Source organism: Homalodisca vitripennis, unplaced genomic scaffold (genome assembly GCF_021130785.1).
Source record: "Homalodisca vitripennis isolate AUS2020 unplaced genomic scaffold, UT_GWSS_2.1 ScUCBcl_5673;HRSCAF=12514, whole genome shotgun sequence".
Lineage (NCBI taxonomy): Eukaryota > Metazoa > Arthropoda > Insecta > Hemiptera > Cicadellidae > Homalodisca > Homalodisca vitripennis.
In genome coordinates this window covers 35,780-59,355 of record NW_025781792.1, presented here as the reverse complement: position 1 = coordinate 59,355, position 23,576 = coordinate 35,780, and the positions used below count along the sequence as shown (strand labels likewise).

At 31.7% G+C, this 23,576-nt stretch overlaps 1 protein-coding gene and 1 pseudogene across 1 annotated transcript; both read right to left on the bottom strand.

The window, feature by feature from the left end:
- Positions 1-2,156: 2,156 nt before the first annotated feature.
- Positions 2,157-8,025, bottom strand: LOC124373483 (FK506-binding nuclear protein-like; the record flags this gene model as incomplete). Its single annotated transcript, XM_046831850.1, has 3 exons — positions 7,953-8,025; positions 2,523-2,793; positions 2,157-2,429 (listed from the first exon to the last, which is right to left on the bottom strand). Coding segments are annotated over exons 1-3 (617 nt in total), but the record flags the coding sequence as incomplete, so codon positions are not given.
- LOC124373484 overlaps positions 7,892-23,576 on the bottom strand; it is a 43,529-nt pseudogene continuing 27,844 nt past the window's right edge.

The window sequence follows — 23,576 nt, the reverse complement described above, 5'->3', positions numbered from 1 at the left end:
TTTATTTTTTTCATCTCAAATTATTTAAAAGTTTTTTCTTACATTTAAAAGTAATTACTGACATTGTCAGTGATTTGTAAAAATTCAAATGAGAAATAGAAATTATTATTTTTTATGTGTGTGTAAATATTGTTTTATAATTAACTAGCAGTTACCCGCAGCTTCAAAAGCAAATTCTAAAATACAGGACATAACCTATTTGATGAAAACAATTACGTGTAATATGATGGAGTCGTATATTTTTTAAACATATGTAGATATATATTCCCGATAAAGAAAATATATCCATACACAACCAGAAAAAGACTGGTAATGCTGTCACTCGTTATTGCCGGGTTTATGTGCCACACACAGAGCTGCTCAGCTGGTAGCACATAACACATTTATTTACCAAACTGCTACCAGAATCCCCTGTTTCATGTTTCATCACGTCAGATCGTTAATATATTGAGTTTACATCCCAATCGCCATCGTTATTCTCAGATAAGTTACAAACTGATGAATGACCAACTCACAACACATCTGAACTCTCAACTCAAATCTAAAATTGATAAAAGATTTCTAAATATTATGACAAACATATCCCGCTATATCAGCTTAACCATGATCAAAAGAGATGAAATTACAGTAGCAACTTCAAAACCACAACTGAAAACTAATAGTTATGTTCTTTCTGTTTCTAACACCTAGGTAAAACTACACCATGTGCTTTCGCAACAGTTCTTTAGTTGACTGTCAGAGTGTAGTAGCAATTAAAGAGCACTACTGTGGACTTATAGTAGTTCAAATAAACACTACTAGAAGTCAGTGTGTACCATCTTACAGCTGCCGGGCATTGTTGATGTGAAGGAGCGGTTTGGCACATGTTAACACAGACGTGTCCCAAAAATAAATTTTTGAACCAATTTTTAAAATTTTGAATCAATAGTCTTTCTAATGCACTCTTCTAACCCTCTTTCCTCTAGACCTAATGATAACCACAATAAAATTGATTTATATGAAACATCCAATAAGAAATTAATAATCGTGTACGTAACTTAGCCTCAATCAAATTTACTCAGTTTCCAAAAAAAAAGCCATGTTATATTAATTCCGCATGTAGGGTTATCTTTTTAATTAGTACAAAGATAAGATTCATTTGAGTCTAATGTCTTAATTTGTTTTCCATACAAAATAAAAGCTCTGTTAACATATTGCAATCACGAAGTATATTACAACTCATGATATACACTTTACAGTATCATCCCCTAGTAAATAATCTTTTAACAATCTTGAAATTAACTGAAAACTAAAGATTTTAATCGATTGCATTAAATTATGTTTTTTAAGATAAATTATCAATGTAAACTCATAGTTACAACTTTAATTATTGTTACAAATTATTTAGTAAATAACATAAAAAGAAAGAACAGATAATAAACAAAATTAAATTCAGCTGTATGTTATATGACTTTGTTGGTGGTAACCCTGGAAGCGTTGATCAAACCCATTTGTTGTCGATCGCGTAACTTCCAAATTGCAGCCGAAAGTGTCGATTGCACTTTACTGATAAAGGCATAATTACTGGTCAAAGACCTTTAAATTGTACATTAATCTAAAGCCTACAACTTGTTGTTTTTAATGTTTTGTAGTCTTTGATTTTTTTAACACATTCAGCGCCAGGGCATATGACACAATTCATTTAGCACGGGCCATTAGGTTTTTTCCATATATTAACGGTCAGGGCCATGTGTATCAAAAATGATACACGCCCCATGTTACCAAGTGGGCCGTGTGTATCATTTCTGATACATACGTAAGTTTCTAGTCTGAGCCATATATATCAAAACTGAGCTCTTCTACAATGCTTTTAACACTATAGACTGAATCTCATGGCCCAGGCCTACCACAGAACCCGGCCAGTTCCGGCCCAGGACGTCAGATTACTTTTTAGATCACAGGTTTCTAATGAAGTACATACACTCTATTTCTAAACATGTTTTACTATACAAATGTCTATATACGACTGGTAAAATATAAAATGAATATAAAATGGGTACCTATAAAAGATCATTAGTTGAGCAGCTAAAATAAAAACTGTAAGTTTTTCGTGAATAGTGTTTGTTGTTGAAACACGTATGGCACATGTAAGGATTTCCTTCGCAAGTGTCACATACCGTGTAAAACTTGTTTCTGTTCCAAAAACTGTCAATTTATATTCATGCTCCCTTGCAGACCTCTTCCTTTTCTTCTCTTTATTTTTTCCCTTTCCTTCTGTTTGAGACTCTTGATAATTTTCTTCTTCGTCATCTTCATCAAAATCATCATCGCCATTATTATCTTCATCTTTTTCACAATAATTCTCTTCCTCTTTATTTTCTTCCTCGCTAGTGTCACCCGTTTTGTCTATTTCATCTTTGTCTTGTTCAGTTTCGTTCTCAGTAACTTTCCTGTTATTATTATTATTTTTTTTTTTTTGTCAACTTTATGTTTCTTCATATTTCTTGCTTGAATTTTTCTTTTTTTTCAGTTGCCCATTTTACAGCTTTCTTTCTTTTTCATATTCACTATCTTCACTAGTCACGTCATCTCTGGCTGTAATTGAAGGTCCTGCTACATTGTCTTGATCACCTTGTCTTTCAAATCGTTTTTCAAATAGTCCACTGAATCGTGGTTTTCGAGTGTCACTATAATCACTGTCCACACTTGGATGATATTCCGGATCACGATCAGAGTCAAATACTTCGCTTTCCCCACTCAAATCAACATCACTATCGTCTTCATTTGGCTCTCGTAAAAAATCTGTCCATTTTTCTTGGAGTCAAATTGTCACCTTTACATACATCATCATCTTTTTTTGTAGAATTATTTTCCTCCATTTTCTAACAGTAATAAATCAGCATGTCAACCAGAAAAACAGGGCTATTTGTAAAATTCAAGTATAATAATACAAAAATTATCAAGTGTGCAAAAATGATACACATGGCCCCTACCAACAAAATTTAGTTGATTGTCACAGTCTGGGCCACGTGTATCATTTTTGCACAGACATGAAAAATTAATGTACTGCCAATACTGTTCGTCTGATTTCAAAAAGAATTATAGTACTGTGTTTCTAAAAGCACTCTTGATCTTAAATCGCACTTGGCCCCTGACGGTAAAAATGAAAATTTTAACTCGGCCCCTGCCTAAACAGCTTTGTGTATCATAAATGATACACATGGCCCACAACATTACTGCTGGTGTGTATCATTTATGATACACATGGCGCTGAATGTGTTAACCCATTACTAGTTACCAATCTGGTGATTTTCTCAGATGTGATTTTGTTGTTAAGCTCTGTGCAGCGGATATTGATGTTTGTAAACATATAATTTATTTTTGTTGGGAAGTTTTTTTTTTATTTGAAATGAGCAAAGTTATATCAAAAACTGTTTATTATAACACTTCAGAATGGGTGACTCATGTAGATCAAGTAACATTTGTTACATTCTGTAGAATCTGACATCACTGACTTTATTGAGTAATGTATATAACACTACTTATAAGATTTTATATGAAATTTATAAAGAGACTCTGAAAGACCTACAAAATCAGGACACACTTTAGAATTTCCGATAGACACTTCCAGGGTTACAGTTTATGATCAGAAACTAGATACTTTTATACTTGTGCAACTGCCTAGTTCATAATTTTGGATGACTTTTGTATTGTAAACAATAATATTTTTTTTGTTGACCTTCCTCTTGATAACTTAACAGTCAGTTCTATTTGTTATTTTAAAACAACATTAGGACTTGTTTGTACTGTATCCCTCCTGATACCATTGGGTTTCTGGTCACTTTATTCAAAGTATCTCCATTTTATCCTCTTGATATTTTAAATTGACTTAAAACCGTTTAACAAAATGCAGTTTTTAGACATAGACTTTGTGCATGAATTTTTTAGAGTTATTAGTTTCAACTATTTACGTGACATTTTCAGATAAGGCTTACAAAAGTCTTACTGAATGAGATGCATAAGTTTACTGAAAACCCATGGTTTATTGTATGATTAAATATTTGTCACAATATCTTAAGGCAAAGGTAAAACTGTAAACTTTAATATGCAAGGAGCTGTGCGCTGGACAATTTTAATTGTGCAGAAGACTGAAAATTCATACTTGCAGATATTACACAAATTTTATGTAGTCTTTCATCAGTTTTAAATTCACAACCAATAATTTTAAACTGGTTGTTTTAAAAAAGTTAACATATTGAAGTTTACTTTTTTATATATTGCAAATTGAAAGTCATGTTATATTTTCAAATAAAATAATTAGTGTTAATGTGTCAAATTTTGCAGTGCAAAGTACAAACGTTTATTGAATTTTAGGTAGATTTTTAATATACTTCAATTGTTCATAAATTTATGAGTATGGTCTACAATTTCATTACTGTGCATAATTTTAACTTTTGTTGATCTAGCCACGTCAACGTGGACACTTTAGGTATGTCTATAAACTAATTTTTCAGAAGGATAAAAGATTTTTTTAATAATAAATCTATGTTTAGGTTTAGGTGGCTTCAGTTACATAATTTGCTCACTGGTATCGTTCAGCAGTTGGCGTGTCCGAACTTATAATGGAAAGATCACACCAATAGTTTGTTCCTGCAGCAGTGATATCGCTAAGTATCTTCTCTTAAAAAAGTTTATAAAAATCTACTAAAAGAATAATTTCTATGCATCAACCATTAGAAGACCTCCATAGTATTGTACTTGCACCAGTTATAATAATCTATTTCCAGCAGCTGGTGGTCATCAGTTGTTTAATAAGTGAAACATTATGGTTGTAGTTTCAGCATGCTATAAAAGTAAGATGCTAATAATGCTGAGATGTGTTACGTTTTACAGTTTAATATCTTGTGTTACAACTGCTGCATAACAACTTGTATTTCCTAAAATTATGAATTTTACACTGCTGCACATTAATTTTAATCATAGCAGAAGCACAAGTTTTACCTCAACATGTCTAAATTAGTAGATTCAATATTCACTACTACAGTAGAACCCCTCATATCCGGCCACCACGGGACCGAGCCCCCTGGCCGGATAACGATTCGGCCGGATAAACCAACCTACAGTACACAGCACTTGACGAAACAAAACAATTGTACTGTACTGTACTAACCGCACTGGAAATAATCAACGAACTGTTTACAGGTTAAACCTATTAGCTCAACTGAGGACAACACAGGAAAATGTAAACAAATAGATACACCAAAATAACGCAAGAGTCGTGGGAGACTAGTGCGTGCAACTGCGCGTCTGCAAGCCGTGGTAAATAAATTTCGATATTGGCTTCCGAGAAGTGGCCGGATAAACCGAGGTGCGGTAAAACCGAGGCCGGATATGAGGGGTTCTACTGTATTATTAATTCAGGCACTATAATTTAATTTATACAAATTATACAACTTGGTAATTTTCAGATTTGGTCTCCACCGAATATTTCTTTTTCTTTTTGCACTATATTTCATATCAAACTTAACCTAAGTTTCATTACAAACCTTACAGAGACTATGTGGGATAATTAAACAAACGAAATTATTACTATTTAAGTTTTGATTTATTACTCTTTTAATTGGCAAGTTCAACATACGTGTCAATAAACTGAGTATTAGGTTGGTAAGCATAACCATTAGATAGATTATAAGCAGAAACAAGTATAACACTTCTTCCTACAGAATAATCTAAAAACTTGGTTAAACCTTGGGTATGTATGAGTAAAAAGTATCAATTCTAACACATCATCTGTTCTATGTTTTTTACTAGCACATAACTTCTCAAAAGTTGATACAGATGGAATTCTGAATTAATTTGACAATGAGGTGGTTACAGATTAAATTGATTGACAAATTATACTTATTCTATTTTAAACCATATCTACATGAAAAGAAAATAATTAACTCTTTCGTTCTAACAACACAAATTTAAACACTTGAAAATTAAATAGCTCAACTCTTCAGCAACAAAATTAACAAAGTTCATACAGGCATCACAATTTTAAATCAACTTTTAAGAAATGAGAACATATTTAACAATATCAGTTGTGATTATGCTTTCTTTATACTAGTGAATCTTTAAAATACATCAAAGATAAAGTACATACATCTATAGCTAAGGAACTAAACTTATAACTACAACTAGATCAAATATTACAACCTCTATACTTTGCATTAAAATAATGCCCATTTTCCAAAAGTAGTCGGTCCATAAAACCAGCACTCACCAGAGGAAAACTACAAAAAATACAAAAACACAAAAAAAGATGACACAGTGAACAAAAAACAGAACTTCTCTCCTTTTTTGCAATTTTCTGGTAGTGTCCCTCCAAATGTGAGAAGGGGAAAATCCCACTAGTTCTATGCAAAGTATAGCTTGTAGATAAACAGCCTTGCTCTGGAAATTTGGACCACCTTGGAAAGAAAATTCAACCTTTTTTAACTCACAGTGCTGCGATTTTCCAACAAGACTTATGTATATTTTTAATGTTTAAATAATACTTATTTAAAAAAAGTTTGATGATGAGTACAAATCTAAATCGAGTAAAACCTAAAATTTATTTTCCATCACCTCAATTTTAGATTTTATAAAACTTGTGATTTAAAACTAAACTAAAATATTGTTTTTCTTACATACATACCACAACAAATCTTCCATGTACTTACTGGATGAAAATTTACAAATAGTTTGACCAAATTAAAAATCTTGGCAAGGAGGAAAAAGACAAGTGTTGATGAAGATGTGTTAAATGCAGATTACGTAATTTGACAGAATCAATTGTTTAAGATTTAACTAACCATGTTACTAAAATGATTCAATGAGAGAAAGCAGCAAATGCTAATATTGTAAGTTACATTGTGTAAAAACTTATGTTTCAAATTATATTACAAATAAAACAATACAAAATCTAATTCAATGTTTGCTAAAAAGTATTGACAATTATTCTGAACACAAGAAACATTTTTAAATGTGTTTTATTTACATGCTCCCAATATTTATAAATTTTAAACTTAATTATTCAAAAAAATTGTTTTCCAAGAAAGAACAAAGTAAGAAGAATCGAGTCATTTCATTAAAACATTTATACCATATACTGAATGCAAGCAATTATTTGTTTGAAATTATTAAAAACAATCATTATTCTAAAAAGAGCCATGGATTACAGGTGCAGCATTCAAAAGTGTCAATTCATCGTTAATTTCCACAAATGTCATAACACAATTAACAACTGAATAATTAGCTGCAGAATTGAGTTAGGTTGTAATTATCATGCAGAAATATAACAAAAATGTTATGGAAACATTACAAATTACTACACCCTGACATAAAAATCACAATGTTCGTTCCCAACACGATTTTCTGAAACATAATGATATGTGTTCTAAAATAAAATGACAAGCCAATTATGAACTCATTAACAAGTGTTAAAAATAAGACATTTTATTCTAAAAGTACAATTGAATGTAAGTATAAAAATACTGTCATAAATTTGGAAGAAACAATTTGAATTTCTAATTTAAATATTTCAAGATAAAAAAAACACCTTGAATAACATCTTGTTTAATGTAAAGATAGAACTTTATAATTAATTCTTGTTTGACAGGTAACAATAAACAATAACATTTAAGATTAAATCGTCAGCAAAATTAATAAAATTAAAAATCTGCGAGTAAAGAGGTTGAAATAACTGTCCAAGATGGTCCCACCCCGATATTACATTTCCCTTTAGACAATTTCAAATTTTGTTGTTGTCTAGAAAACAGACATGAACATTTTTTTTTGTCATCTCGACAACAGACACGATAAACATCTAAAAGCAAAAGCTCAGTGCAACACTTAATGAGGTAGCACAAACAAGAAAGGAAAAATCTATTCTCAGGGAAAATAATTGTACACGCCCATCGAGTGGACGTCGTCAAAGTGTTTGGTACCAGCCGAATGAAGAGGAGACTTGTGGATTCTTTGCGCTCGCTGCAACCGTATGGAGCCTAGGGGATAAGTCATATGTCGGACTCCATACGGTTGTAGAAGAGGCAGCTACCAACAGTCTCCTTCCAGTTCGGGTCCGGGAGATGTTCATTTCTTCGTCATTATCTTCAAGTACTCAAGAGCGTTGTGTGCTGCAGCCGTCTGAGCTTCCTTAGAGCTATTCCCAGAGCCGTGACACACACCGCTACAGGCAAGGTGGACAGTTGTACCAGACACTGATACTTTCCTGTGGACAGACCATATGAGAGGTTCATTTATGATGATATGACACCCTGACACTACAACCTTACCTCTTCACCTGCATATCATACACAGTGCCAGATTAATGACAATGTGTATGTCAGTTTTAAGTTTTGACAAATTATTTAAACAATTGTACTGAATTTATCTTCTGCAGTATTGATGGTTGTCTTGTTTCTGAACTGTTCTTTTATATTACTAACTTAATTAAATGAGAATTAATCAAATGATACAAAATGACTGGCAATTTCACTGAATGTTGTTATCTCAAAAGTATCAGTACATGAAATGGGTTTTTTCTAATGAGGTTTTTAAACATAATTAACTGTAAAACAACAGTTATTACAATTTTCATAACTAAATAAGTAACAAGCTTCACAACAGAGGCTTCAGAAAGACGGTTTGCACCAGCTACTGACATCACAGCATAACTATGTCCAGTATTCATTTACAAAGTTTAACTTTCCAACTTCAGCCAAGTAAAGAATATTAACCCGTCTACAACAGAACCTACATTATAACTTTCTGAAACTGTAAACCAGCACCATTTTTAGAGTGTGAACCTTTTGAGGTCAGATTCCCGGCTTAGTGTTCTTCTAATAGATACATTTAACTTGATGTACTATTCAAACTATGATCTCATTTAAGATTCTCATCTGACCCCTTGTAGGCCGTACTCCTGATATGACAGAAAAGTGTTAGTTACTTCAAAGAGTAGATTTTTAGGTGCAATAATTGTATAATGAGTGTTATCACTTTATCTTTAATAGTTCAGAAAATATTGAACCGGTGCAGTACTTTATGAACACATTATAAAATCAAGTATTGTATTGACTATCATATAAATTTATATTTATATTTATAACCTTAGGTGTGCTGCCTCTCTGCCCATTATTGTCGATCACCTGATTTACGCAGTGCTGGTGTCTATTTCATCACTATTTCACCTGTTAGGTATATGTTCTGCTCTTTATTTTACAATTCGATACTAAGGGTTGACTGTGCAAGAGGGTAATATCAATGAGGTTCTGGGGATCTTTTGTGGCATAACACTAAAATCTAGACAACCAAATCATCTTAAGGCTCTTGATGAACAGACGTCAGAAGGAACTAAAAATCCCACTATAGTGGGTTTTAGAAATGCCCGTGAAGATGTCTCCACATAGTCAGGACAACTGCTTCCTATCATAGAATGTATGTGTATAGCAGTCTCCTTGGAGACCGTGCAGAACCAACGTATGTCCAGCTCAAGAGATACCCATCTTAAACAGTTAAGTGGGTAACGCCCAATTAATAGATTGAACAATAATCTGATGTCTGGTCTTCGATCAACAATAGTCCTAGGATATAAATAACATATACAACTTTTGATTGTCTCAGACCTGGGTGACTTTTCCTGTAGTGGAAAGCTTCTCCAGCCACCCATTTTGTAACAGAATTTTTTTATTTTAAATTGGTCAAGCCATTAAAGGTTCTGGACCTTTATGTTGTGACACAGTTTCAGCTCTCACCAACCTGTCCACTGCCTCATTTTCCACAATTTCTTCATGCCCTAGCATCGAATTCAGAGTGACACTGTTATAGATAGCCAAGTATTATCTCTTTATTTCTCTGACGTAAAGATATAATAACACTGTGTTAACTGTTTGAAGTAATAATAAAAATATACTACTATAATTAAATATTGCAGAGTATATTTTGCATTGCTTCTTACATTGCATAGAAATGTGTTTTTCATTCTACACCTTACCTTGCTGGAAATTTTTAAACTGGAAACCTCTTTCGATGGGCCTAGCCGCTTTCCAAACATCATACTGGAGAGACAAGGTTTCACAAGGGCATGCCTTTATTTTACACCAAACAATGAATGAAGCAAAATAATTAGATTATTCTACTGATGTAATTTAACTTATAAATATGCTTTCATGTACTCTAATTTTAGAGACATTGGAATAAAAAAGTAAGACTACTCAACAAATTTTTATTAGAAATTTACAATTAATTTTTAATAAAATACACTTACAATCTACCCTATAGTTTACATACTAACCTGTCATGGACTTTTCTTCGATATCTACGTAAGTGACCTCAAACTGCTGCTCAGATGCTATTTCTTGTAAGAACTGTACAAAGTTGAAGCCCTGATTCTTCAGCACAACCGTCTGCAACAAATCACCTCATGATGAAATAAACATCATCACTGAATTTTTATATATAGATGTTGCTTAGGTATAATGTATAAATGTGACATCCATTTACAAAGGTCTTAATAATATTTTGACTAAATAAAGTTCAACAGTACACATTTCAGTAGTGTGACAATGTAATGCTCCAGGCTTATCATTTGAGTTTTACATGTAATTTTTCATGTTACTTGCATTCAACTTAATTAAGATGATACTAAACTGATAACATTGAAAACTAAGCTGACACAAGGAGGTCTTATTAGTAATTATTAAAAACTAGAACAAATTATTTAACTAGAACAAAGTAATTATGCTAACTTCTTTCATACATCTTGAATTTTTTTAATTCTATGAAGGACATTTCCAAACCATGGTTCAACTGACTGCGTAAAAACATTAGGAAAAATGTCAAGGCATTTGTTACATGCAAAATAAATATTTATTTAATACAAACAAAATACTTTCCATCCTTCCTGAAAAAAAAATGCAAACATTCGCCATGACTGCAGAAGTACATAGAATTTGTAAAAGTAAAAAATCTTAAGATCGCCACTTAAAAATTGCAAAAGAATGTCAATATTGTTAAAAACATGTGTTGTATAAAGCAAATTTATAACTTAGCGTATATATTTATAAAACTAGTATTACATTACTTTGTTTATTAACTATCACAAATACTTCTTCAAATGTGATCTTTTCAGTAAAGAGTCAGTGTTATTTAATTTTTGATTCCCAAAAACAAAACTTACAAGTCCTTTTCTACAGGAAAAAGTAAATTTGTTCTCAATGTAAAATTTACCCTTGCACTACCCAGAATTTCTATTCTTTTTATTCCTTTACAGAATAACAAAATAAGTAATAACTGAGTAAAACTTACTTGAGATAGCTTTATAAAAATCTAAACACGTTAATTTTAATTATTATACATTACTGATGTATAATAAAAAACACATAATCAAAAATGTTACAATAATTAATTAATAATTGCAAATTGATTTTGGAATTAGAAGAAAAAGTCCTATACGAACCTGTAACTCATTAAGCTTTTCACCAAAAGAAGATTTGAGGTTCTTGTGAAACTGAGACACCTTGTGACTATGTGGGGTCGTCAAGGTCGGAATTTTTGCCTCTTTCAGTTCACCAAATTCGTGATTGATCTGGGAAACGCGCTGAGTTATCTGACAACAAATATTTTAAAATTTATTACAACTATAGAAAACCCAACACCAAGGTTAACTTTACAATTAAAATGTAATTTAACATCTTTCATTCAGTTCACTCAATAAAAACTTGACCTCACAGCTGCAAAATACTTATAATTCATCAAATAAAGGAATTACAAATTTAATTATGATAAAGGTTATGGTACGTCTTGTTTTTGGGAATCGACCTGTCCGCTTAATATATTCTTAGGAAATTACCTTGTTCAATTTTTTTACACTCTCAACAGATATGTGTTTAGAATAAAATATAATTTAGATTTACTACAGGAAAAAGCTATAAAAATAACAAAATTAAAATTATTGCCAACTTTGAATACAACGGTTATCTGTCTATTAAAAGTACATACTTACAATAGAAAACCACACACTTTATAAGTCTGTTTTTCATGTTAAACCAAGGTTAGTACTTAAAACTGATAACTGCTAATATTATTTTAATCACAATTTAACACTGAACAATTTCCAAGATTCTATATAGTAAATCCTCCTTAATTAAAATTAATTTTATAAGATTTACTAAAAAGTATCTAGATCAGTAAGTAAACCCCGCTCTTTGTTTAAAATTTGTTATTAACGATGGATAATTTGAAAGAATAATAGGATTTCAGACATTTCTTTCCATTACATACTATAATAAACATATATTTTTTATAACATATAACTATAGCAAATATCCAATACCCTAGTCCACTAATTAAATGTGAGGATTTGAACTTTACTTGACTTAATTTTAAAGTTACAAGAATAATTATTTACTTTTTTCACTAAATAGTTTTGTTTTCGTAGTCTTTAAAATCTTCAGCCCACTTGGATATACTGAAAAGTTATCAGTTAGAATAACCGATACCCACATTCAGTTAAATGCTTAGCGAAATTTTGTAAGAACATTCAAGCAAAGTTAACATGAATTTTCATGTTATAATGTTTGGGATTATATAACGATTTAATGATTGCACTAAAACTTTTAAACAAGATTTTGTATGTGTATATATATATATGTACATAATGTAAATAAAAGTCGTTTGACAGGTATTTGGTCTTCCGATCATATGTTAGTTTGCTTATTTAAACGCATATGTGACAGATACGGCCAAATACAAAATAATTGACGACTCCCGGCGGAGCAAGTAATTTTTGCGATTCAATGTTTATTGAAATTATATATATATATATATATATATATATATATATATATATATATAAAGCCTTTTTGAGTTACTGGCCATAAATATGTGCAGATAACCAGGAGTGATAAAAAAACTTTCAAATCAAGCTATCAATTGATACAACTCATGTAAATATTATTTTTTATTCACTTCTCGTTCTCTTTAGTAAGGTTCTTTATTAACATTTTACTTTTTTTAAGGCAATTTTTTTCGGAGTAGTAGAATGAACTTCATGTTCTTTTCAACTTGTAATCAAATTTTTATTACCGGGCTCTTTTTATAAACTTCTCTTCTAGCCATTTAAATTAAAACTTTAAATCTAATTATAAAAAACTAACCAAAATAACAGAAAAATAAGTTAAAACTATAAAAAATTCAAGCGCCAAGGTAAGAATGATTATTTAAAGCAATGACAAAGCAAAAAGTTCATGTATAGACTGGAATTTGAGCCAATGATCCTAAGTGTAATGTCTGAACACTGCTGACTGAGCTACTCACTCACAGGTCATTAGACACACAAGAGATAAGATAAGCTCTATCCATTTATAACCAGAATACTATCCATTTCTAACCAGAATATGTTGATAACTTGCCTTAACTGGATTGTACTTGATAAGAGTTTGGTATATTAAAGATAGTTATTCATACTATTAATACATTAATATTTTTAAACTGTAGTACTGATTGTTAAAATGTATAAATACTTTACTCCAATCCCATTTATGCAATATATTGAAAACACACAAATGATTCTGAGGTATTTGAAGACTTCACTTCAACTTGACAAAAGAACTGATTTTGTGGCTCTACTTAAGATCACATCTCAGGATAAAGTCCTCAAAATGACATCCATAACAAGGCCAATCATACCCTAGTACATATCTTACAGCTCTGCACACCTACATGCTATTTGAACTTATTGGAGGGATTAGCACCTTCTGTCGACACAAAAGTGCCTCAACATTGAAGTAAAATGTGTTGACAGCAATAAGAACAACCTAGGAGCAGCAAGCACCTATGGGAGAGCTTGCTATGTATTATCAATTGGCACCAATATTAGTTCCTCATTTTGTTAAGAGTTGAAGTTATACTATTGTTAACTGTGTTTTATGCAAACTTCCCTGCCTATATATTGTATTTCATGTCTGATGATGTTCTGGATATATTATATACATACCAATATTTAAAAAGGAAACTAGCTCTTGATAAACCAAAAAGGATGCCTATAGGCAAAAACACTGATGCTGTGTGCTGTAACTGCCCATAGGCGTCCATGTTTAAAAACACATGTGGGAATTTTTATCTAACAAAATAATAATACATGTCTTCAAAGTAGGGTTGGTTTAGTATTAAGAATACAAAAATGTTTCAGCACATATGAGTATGATGTTATCCAGCCAGCAGTGTACGTGTTCTGGATGCCCAGGTAACTTTTGCTTCAAAGGAGACTTCTATATCAGATAATGAAAGCTGTCAATTCTTGTGTTGCTATGTCAATAAGACTTGTATTTAATGAACAGTAGACCTGAGTCAGACATTCTTTATTGGATAAAAAATTCACCAAGGAACAATCTCAACAAAATTCTTGTCATGGAACTGTATAAAACTGCCATACTCTCTAACTCTTTAAGAGGTCACTCACTTACAATATTCTTATGTAATTTTTTCAACTATCTTGGTCTAATGTAACTTCAAAATTGGTCCTACAAAAAAACTGTTGGGTCATGAAACATTTAAGATATACAGATTCTGTTAAACATATTTTTTCTCAACTTGGAAATCTGACAGTATATGGTTTACACATATTTAAATCAATAATTTATGTAAAACAACTTTTTGATCCTATACTAAAAACTAATAAACATACATATAATACTCGTTTTAATAGACATATTGATCAACACAATCTTGAATTTTACAAAAAGAAAACATATTACAGAGGTGTGAGATATTTACATAATTTACCAACAAAATTTACAAATATTGAAACAGATTTGTTAAAATTTAAAAAAGAAGTAAAGGATTATTTAACTAATTTAACTCTATATTCTTTTGAGGAATATTTCAGTACAAAAACCAATTAATTCATTTAAAGAATAATTGAAGATAAATTGTTAAGATGTAAGTTTTATAATTTCAATGAACCAATGTTACCATTTTTTATTTATATTTTTAAATTCATAGTAGTATTTAGTTTTATTGTAGTGGCACTATGTATCTTGTACATATTATGGAATAAAGTGGTTTGACTATTGATTATTGACTTCAAACTGTCAATCTATAATTCAACAGATATTTAGTCTAACTTTATTATGGTCTCCTCTCAGTGAAAAATGTTTAAATTGAACTGAAAACAACAAACTTTGCACAACTGCCCACAACAGCTTAGCTGAGAATCAGTCAAATTTTACTATCCTGAGAATCCAATGAAAATGTGGGGAAAATTACAATTCTTATTTTACTACATAATCTTTTTGCCAATATTTTTAATTTTAAGGAGGATTCCATTTAAGCAATGTTCTGTTCGTCTTCATTGGTTAATGACCTGTTCAAAGATCTTATTAGACAGAACTAGGGAAAGAGTCTGGGTTTTACAGGATGAAAGTTAGTTTCTTGAACCTGCAGTTATCCTAACTCAGATTCAAAGTTCGACCTTTGTCTATTTTGCTACCAGCTTCTCCAAACACACTTAATTTGTGATTTTTATAGACAAATCATAAATGTCAAACTTGGGTATATATTACATAATATACATTAATCACAATGATATACACATATTGTAATGTTATGTATTGTCTACAATCATATTCTAGCTTGGGAAAGGGTCTTATCTGTAAAAACAAACTTACCTCATCATCATCCTCCAGATTGAATGAGATGTTGTTGGTTTCCACACTAATATCCTTGAGTTTGTTCCACATTTTGTTGGCAGCCTGTCGCTTAGCTAGTTTCTTGGACTTTCCCATACCTGAACAAACAGCAATCATCATTTTTACATCTAAGAGAACTGAGCTTTTCATCAGTGTCTTTAATCAAATTACTCATACTGAATTGACCATATTATGTGACAATGGAGCTTTCAGGCTTTCAACTAATCATATATGATTTTAACCCTTCACACGCCACTAATAAGTCCATTAACTTTCCTATAACATCGAGACAAGACAAAAATGTGTGTTTCTTTAAGTTAAAAGCAAATTTTTACTATAAACAAATTATAATAGGTAAAAGCAAAAAAGTATAAAACATGGCATTTTACTTAAAATTAGCGTATTTATTGATACAAATAAAAAAGATTATTTACAAAACTGTTTATTTCAAATACATTTCAGTTTCATTGTAAAATTTTACTAAACTGAAAGGTTTAATTACATTTGACTAAAAACAAGATAAATATTTCAAACTAATCTTAACAGTACCAAACGATGAAGAGTAATGTAGTAGATGCACACTCATAACAACCGAGAATGAAGTATTTCATGTATATTTGGTTATGGTTCTGTAGGAGATGAAGAACTGATGAGCAGGTGATCAGAGTAAGACAAAGGGCACTCCCCTCCCCCTGTCACAGAGTGAAGGTCATTTATAAATACTTCCTTTGCAACAGCAAGCACTGAGAGTGCAGTGGGCATTCTGAAGGCCTTTTGTAAACTAAAAACCTCCAAGAGATATAATCTATAATATCGCATATAACTGTATTTGGCGTTTTGGTCAAACTCTACCATTCTAACATATCCGTCTACAGCGTGGGAAGGGTTAAAACATTCAGAAAGCTGTACAAATTATTCAGAACAAAAGAGATAAAGACTACATAATGTGTGCAAACCTTTGTTCAGTAATCTATCTTCATAAAAACCCTTTTCAATTGCTGAAGTTACTTATTTATTTACTTTCGATTACCTACCTATTTATTTTAAATTGTAAGAATGGCAAATAAAAACTGTGAATTTCAACTCGAATAACAATTTGTCATCTAATTATCTCCATAATTAGTTTAAGACCCCGAATGGTTCATGCCTTTAAGGATTTCTCTCAACTAAATTACATTTATTATACTTTATTATTTTTGGTTTTAAAAAGAGAACTTGATTATAATGAAGAAAAAATATAACTAACACTAACATCACTTGAAAGTACACTTTTTGGTTGCCCAGTGCATTAACATATGTATCTGCATAAAAAATGTTAACAATTCAAAATAAATATAAATCACAATTATTATGTGTTTTACCATTGACAATATAATTTTTAATGGGATAAATGTATGGTCCAGCTGAATTTTTAGCTCCAATTACTCCCCAACCAGAAAAATCAACCCTCAAATTACTCTCATTGTCTCAGTTTATTAAGTAATTTAAGATTATCCATAGAACAAACAAATGAATTTCTTGAGATTATATATTTTGAAATATTTCAGTTAAGATGTTAGGTTTAACTTACCTATTTCCTTGAACTTGAAGACAAGGCAGGCGATGGTAAACTGGCGCTCGTGGGGTAACCCCTCCTCATGCTCGGTCGAGTAGGTGGGTGGTGGCCATCGTCGCGACATGCACAGTTCCTGCAGGAGACCTATTGGGTTACCTCCAATCTTGTCCTCATACGGTGAAACCATATTCCCTGTCCTGTTGAGACACACACTTTTGCTCAGCACTTGGTAACAGAGTAGAGTGATTATAAGAAATAAATATTCCTCCACAGCCAGTGTGTTTTAGGAACCGGCTGTACTGAAACAACCTTGAATTTTATCCCATAGTTAAACTTCAATCACATATAATAACCTTATTTTTATCACAAAATTTGATGCAGGAGATCCAAACACCAGGTTTTCTTTCAAATTTGAATATTTAAATGACATAGGAATAAAACAGTTAGCGATTTTTTTCTAAATAACAGGATTCCCTCTCAATCTTAATCATCAAACTCTCGGGTCTTTCCTAGTTTTTCCGGTATAAAAATAGTAATTTCACGGTTGACAGTTTTTATACAAATTACGAATAAAAATAGAAAAAGATGGAGTTTATCTCACACAGTGGCTGATTTCAGTGTTTTGTGCCAAAACACGCCACGAGCACGTGCAGTGGTCGATCACTCGGTACTTATAGCGTCTGTTGCCAGTTCTCACGTCTCAACTCAGCTTAAATTCAGGTGTTTCGTTCAAACCAGCATTCAAAAAGCACCGATGCTCACCCTTTGTTTGCAACTCCACAAATCCAATAGGCGAGCAGTCGGTGATAGAAAGCGAAGAGCTGAGTTCGGTGTTTTGTATTCCGTGTGAAACCGGTCTAAGTAAAGTATTGAATCACATTATGGAGCAGTTCACACAAGCGAGTACTTAATGGCCGATCGCAGCCGACGAACACAAACAACCAATCACCCACTACTACAGGATCGCAGCCGACAGCGGCGGGAGCACTGGAAGGGTTTAGAGAGGCTGCAAGTCAATCACCAATTGTGGCGGACGATCCACTCTTCTTGAAATATGAAGGCCTGTGTGTCCGACATAGAACTCTTTGTAGAAGAAATGATGAACAATCAAACCATCTTGGTTATCACAATTAATAATGTTTCATAGCAATAAATATTATTACATTTATTAACTGTCTGTTAAAATAAGTATTTGTTTTTATATAAGCATAAAATGTTAGATATCAAAATTGAAAACACAACACTAAAATGTAGAAAATTACTAAATAAAAACTATCATTTTAAAACTGAAAATTGTAAATGAATTACTCTTGCAGTCAAGTAAAATTGTAATCCCATAAAATTTTACTAAAAATGTATAAAGGTGAATGCTAAATAAAACAACAAATATTTATGAAAAAAGAACAAAAAAAGGGAGCTCCTATTTGATGATTGATTATTCATGTAAGCTATAAATTATATACTTTCTTATGTCCCAATTAAGTATTTTGCTTAATATAAATAAAATTATTGTTATTATAAATATTACTAAACTTTATTATTACAAATTTTTAGTAGATACTATTTAAATCGGAATCGAATTGAATATAGGGGAAATTGATGTACTCTTTTAAGCAAATTAAAAAAACGCAGTTAAATTTTTATTAGTTTACTTATTTACATGTTAAGTTAAACCAAAACAAGAAGTTAATATTTCAGTAATATTTTTTTCACAGTAAACATAATAACATTGCGTCATATATACCAAAATTTAAGTGTAATTTTGACTTGCTTCCCTTTGTAAAATAACCAAATCATTATTAAATTCACTTCTTTTGCCACGCGAAACTACTAGCACTGGTGAGAAAGTCTACTTATTAAGTACTATAATTGTACAATAAATAAGAATAACAAATTGTCAGGCAAACAATTATTCATAGACTTGAGAAAATTTTTCTAAAGTGACCTATCTGATTACAAGTGACAAAAATAAACAAAGCAAAATAAATCAGTTTTGATTTTGTAGTTAGTCCTTAGACATTATATGAAACATTAAAAATAAAAATAAAAGAAAATAATTACATCATAGTGTACATGTGTTAATGTTTATATGTTATTGAGTATCTATGGAATCCTTAGAGATCCATATTTCAAGAAAAAATTGGCACGCCCTTGAAGTTTACCGTTTGAATGCAACTGGTAGCCGGTGTGAACCGTTCAATGCTCGCCCAAACACTACTATGTCGCCGGGACATTGTGACACGCCGCTATCATCTGCGATGTAGTAGTGGTAGCGTTTGTTTGCGATCATCGTTCCGGCACGCAGAGGTCAGTCAGCTAGCACTCACTAAAGTAAAACACTCTATTTAATCTGTTACACTACTAAATCGCGCCAAGACCGATCGCCGCAATCAGACTTGCTTAATTCTCGCTCTTGTATGAACCAGACCTAACAACATAGTAACAGTAACAACACATGTTGCTTTATTTAATCGCATGTTGTAGATATTTTCAAGTTTTTTTCACAGTTTTCATGGTCCGGTGGGAACCATGGAATAACCAATAAAAATATTTTAAAACTGAACAGCATGTGGATGCATACTAATCATATCTTAATGGGAGAAATCTCCCATAATTCTGCAACCAAAAAATATTATAAACAAGTTTAACGTCAACATTGTTTTTATGAGGCAGAAATCAAGATGGCCTCTACCACACCCAACTCTTTGTAGAGGCTTGTATTGTATAAAACATAGTATATACAGTAGAACCCCTCATATCCGGCCACCACGGGACCGAGCCCCTGGCCGGATAACGATTCGGCCGGATAAACCAACCTACAGTACACAACATTTGACGATACAAAACAATTGTACTGTACTGTACTAACCGCACTGGAAATAATCAATGAACTGTTTACAGGTTAAACCTACTAGCTCAACTGAGGACAACACAGGAAAATGTAAACAAATAGATACACCAAAATAATATTTATACCATAATATACGAGTCGTGGGAGACTAGTGCGTGCAACTGCGCGTCTGCAAGCCGTGGTAAATAATTTCGATATTGGCTTCCGGGAAGTGGCTGGATAAACCGAGGTGCGGTAAAACCGAGGCCGGATATGAGGGGTTCTACTGTACTGTGTTATAATCACAAAATATCTCTGAAAAAGATAATTAAAATTACTGTATATATTTAGAACACAAAATACACTAAATTAATAACATTGCTAGAACGATTTATTTACTACCACAAATAACTGTTCTTAAATTTATCTCTGACTTGCCCAAAAAAAATTAAACATACTGATGACATTAAATGGTTTAGTTGTCTTTGGTTGGTTGTGAAATGTAAACAACCTTCAATACACAGACATGTATTTTTCTTATATTTAAATAATTTTTATATTAAAAATATTTCAATACAAGATACAGTAGCTTTGCAACTTTATAACATGTGCTTTTTTACTAAAGTTTTGCCACAGGTTGGCCACTTGAATAATTTGTTTAAAATTTCAGTTTTTTAGGTTGAAAACCTTTGATTCTCTATTCTATTTTTAAACCAAACATTAGCTACTTTAATACTGTATTCAACATTTTGAATTAGATGACGAGAAAATTCTGTCACCTCCTGTACATATGTAAATATGCTCCAATCTCATCCTAGCCCGTTTATGTATAAGAAATACCACAGTGTCAATTCACTGCCACAACCTATTTTAAGCTACTTCGTTTATACCTGTGTTTCAATGTAACTTTTATTTTACCTGTATGTGTATTGTGAGTTTCAATTTATGTGTGTTTAGAAAATACAAGTAGCCAATTCTGGAAAACTGCAGGCATCAGTCCAGCATTGCGGGTTAGAGGTCTGTGTTCCACCAAAAATTTCATTTCAAAACAATTTAGCAGTACAGAAGATTTATTAGCAAAAGTGAAAAACTTAAGATATTAACTTTGACATTAATTCAACTTTTAACTATAAGAAACTACAGCTCAACAATATAGGCTTGGCTTAATAATATTAAGTACATAATATTAAAATGTATGTAGAAATACTATCACTTGAAGAGAACACAAATTAATTATTCTATTAATTGTGCCATAGTTATCTTTCAGATTCTCCTCAGAAATTCCAGTAGAGGGGTGAGCCAGAACTGTTTATTATTTATTTTACAAGTATGTAGAGGAGGAAACCTTATAGTTTTACCAGAATCTTATCTCCAGCATAAGTCGTGAACAATTAGTAAGACATGTTGGGGCCAATTTCTCTTGATACACTAATGTAAATATTACCAATAGTATATGTAGTAACTGACATTGGTATAAGCAGAAGTGTGCACTTCAGGCTGGTTTATACCTTGCAGTTGAACCTACACTGGGTACAGCAAAAACTGATGTGTCACTAAAAATCTGGACAACCCTATAAATGTCCAGGTTCAGCACATTACTAACCCCAAGAGGTGCAAGGGGAGAATGGTAGGTTTAGTCTACTGCGGGGGATGACTGTTGGAGTTAGTGGGGCTGCTTAAGTGTTAAAGACAGTTACTAGTATAAAGATATAAGGGCATGCCACACCTGCTCGCTTTGACTGGAGAGACTGATACAGAGCTGACCTCTCCTTCTTCCAAGGAGACATGACTGAGATTAATGCCCAAAATCCTTTTTTATGGATAGAAGGCAACCCCTACCCCCAACCTTACCCATCCAGAATATCCTATCAATTCAGAAGCAGGATTAAGGTCCTTTTAGAACTAAGGACAATATCTTAGCTTCTTGTCCTAAGAAACCAATAAAACTAATATTGGTATATCTAATTAAGTAAATCCACCCATTTATACACTAAAATATTAAAATAACAGGCTACTAAAATAATAAGGATTATTAATAACGTTTTGATAACATTGTACGTAAATCATAGAAAATGATTCAAGTTCATTTTTTAATTAAAAATGATGTTTTAGTACTAAAATAAAAAACCGGCATCAATATCTGAACACCTAATACATTATTTTAAAAACTGTTTTAAACCAGCATTCCGGGAGCAATATTATGGTTGGACTAATCAGTCTTTGGATTAACCAGCATCAGAGGTAGCTCTCAAACATATCGTCAGACTATACATTGTAACAATCAGGTGTTGTCAACACACTCTGTAAACAATTCGGTAACACCATTGTTCACTCATCATCAATCTTCATTCAGATTCACGATAACATCTTATAAACTGCAATGAACAGTATTAGTCACCTCCCACTCAAAAACCAGTTTCAATTATTTGTAATTTCATACTCTTTTATAAAAATATAATTATTGACATTTCCCTCATTCTACAAGATTCCTGACGTACACTCAGTTTCCTCGATTAGGTGGCAAGTTGTAACAATTATACTTTTCAGTAATCATGAACACACTACATATGCTTTGTACACTACAAAACTACAAAATATTTTACAAATCGTTAAAATTGAAACAGATACTAACAAGAGCTGTTCATTGATTGAGTTTGTCATAGAATTGATCATATTAGGATCTGCATTCCCGATTAGTCTGTCCAGCACATTCTTGGCAGCTGCATGTTTTGCCTCTTTCTTGGACCTCCCAATTCCCATGGCTGCAACAAAACGTGTTTTATGCATTTAATGAAAATATCATTTCAGACATAAACTAGTCATAATACAGCCAAGCATTCATCTATACAAAAACAACAACAAATTTATTTGTAACAATGAATCTATATTAATATTTTTATTTAAGTAGCTAGTGTTCTTGTGTTTTACAAACATACAGGCAATTTCAATAGCTTATATTTAATTATTTTACTACATATCTACAAAAAGTTAATAAAAACCAATATTGATTTAACTGAAGTTTAGTTTGCAAAGAAATGTATATGCTTAGTATTAGTATAGAGAATATCATGCAGTCTGTATAGAAAACTGTTCATTATAACTTATTATAATATAAACAGATCATTAATCTTTAGATCACATGTTAGTTGGCACATTTAAACACATATATTATGTGATGGAAACACCTAAATAATTTAATCAAAAAGTGAGGTCTCTGTCATGTATTGGTTAGCATTCTGCCTGGCAATTAATCCGAGATGGATTTCTAAAAATACATCTAGGCATTTAACATGTATAAAAATTAAATTAGACTATTAGTCTTTGTATTAATTTAATAATAGAATATAAAAATATTTAAGTATTTATAGTCTACTTATGTATGTAAATAAAATGTATTTGCTCATCAATTTGTTTATCAACCTCAATTTACATTCAATTAGGTCCATTTCTCGTTTACAACACTGAAAAACATATACAGTATATACAATTATTTGTT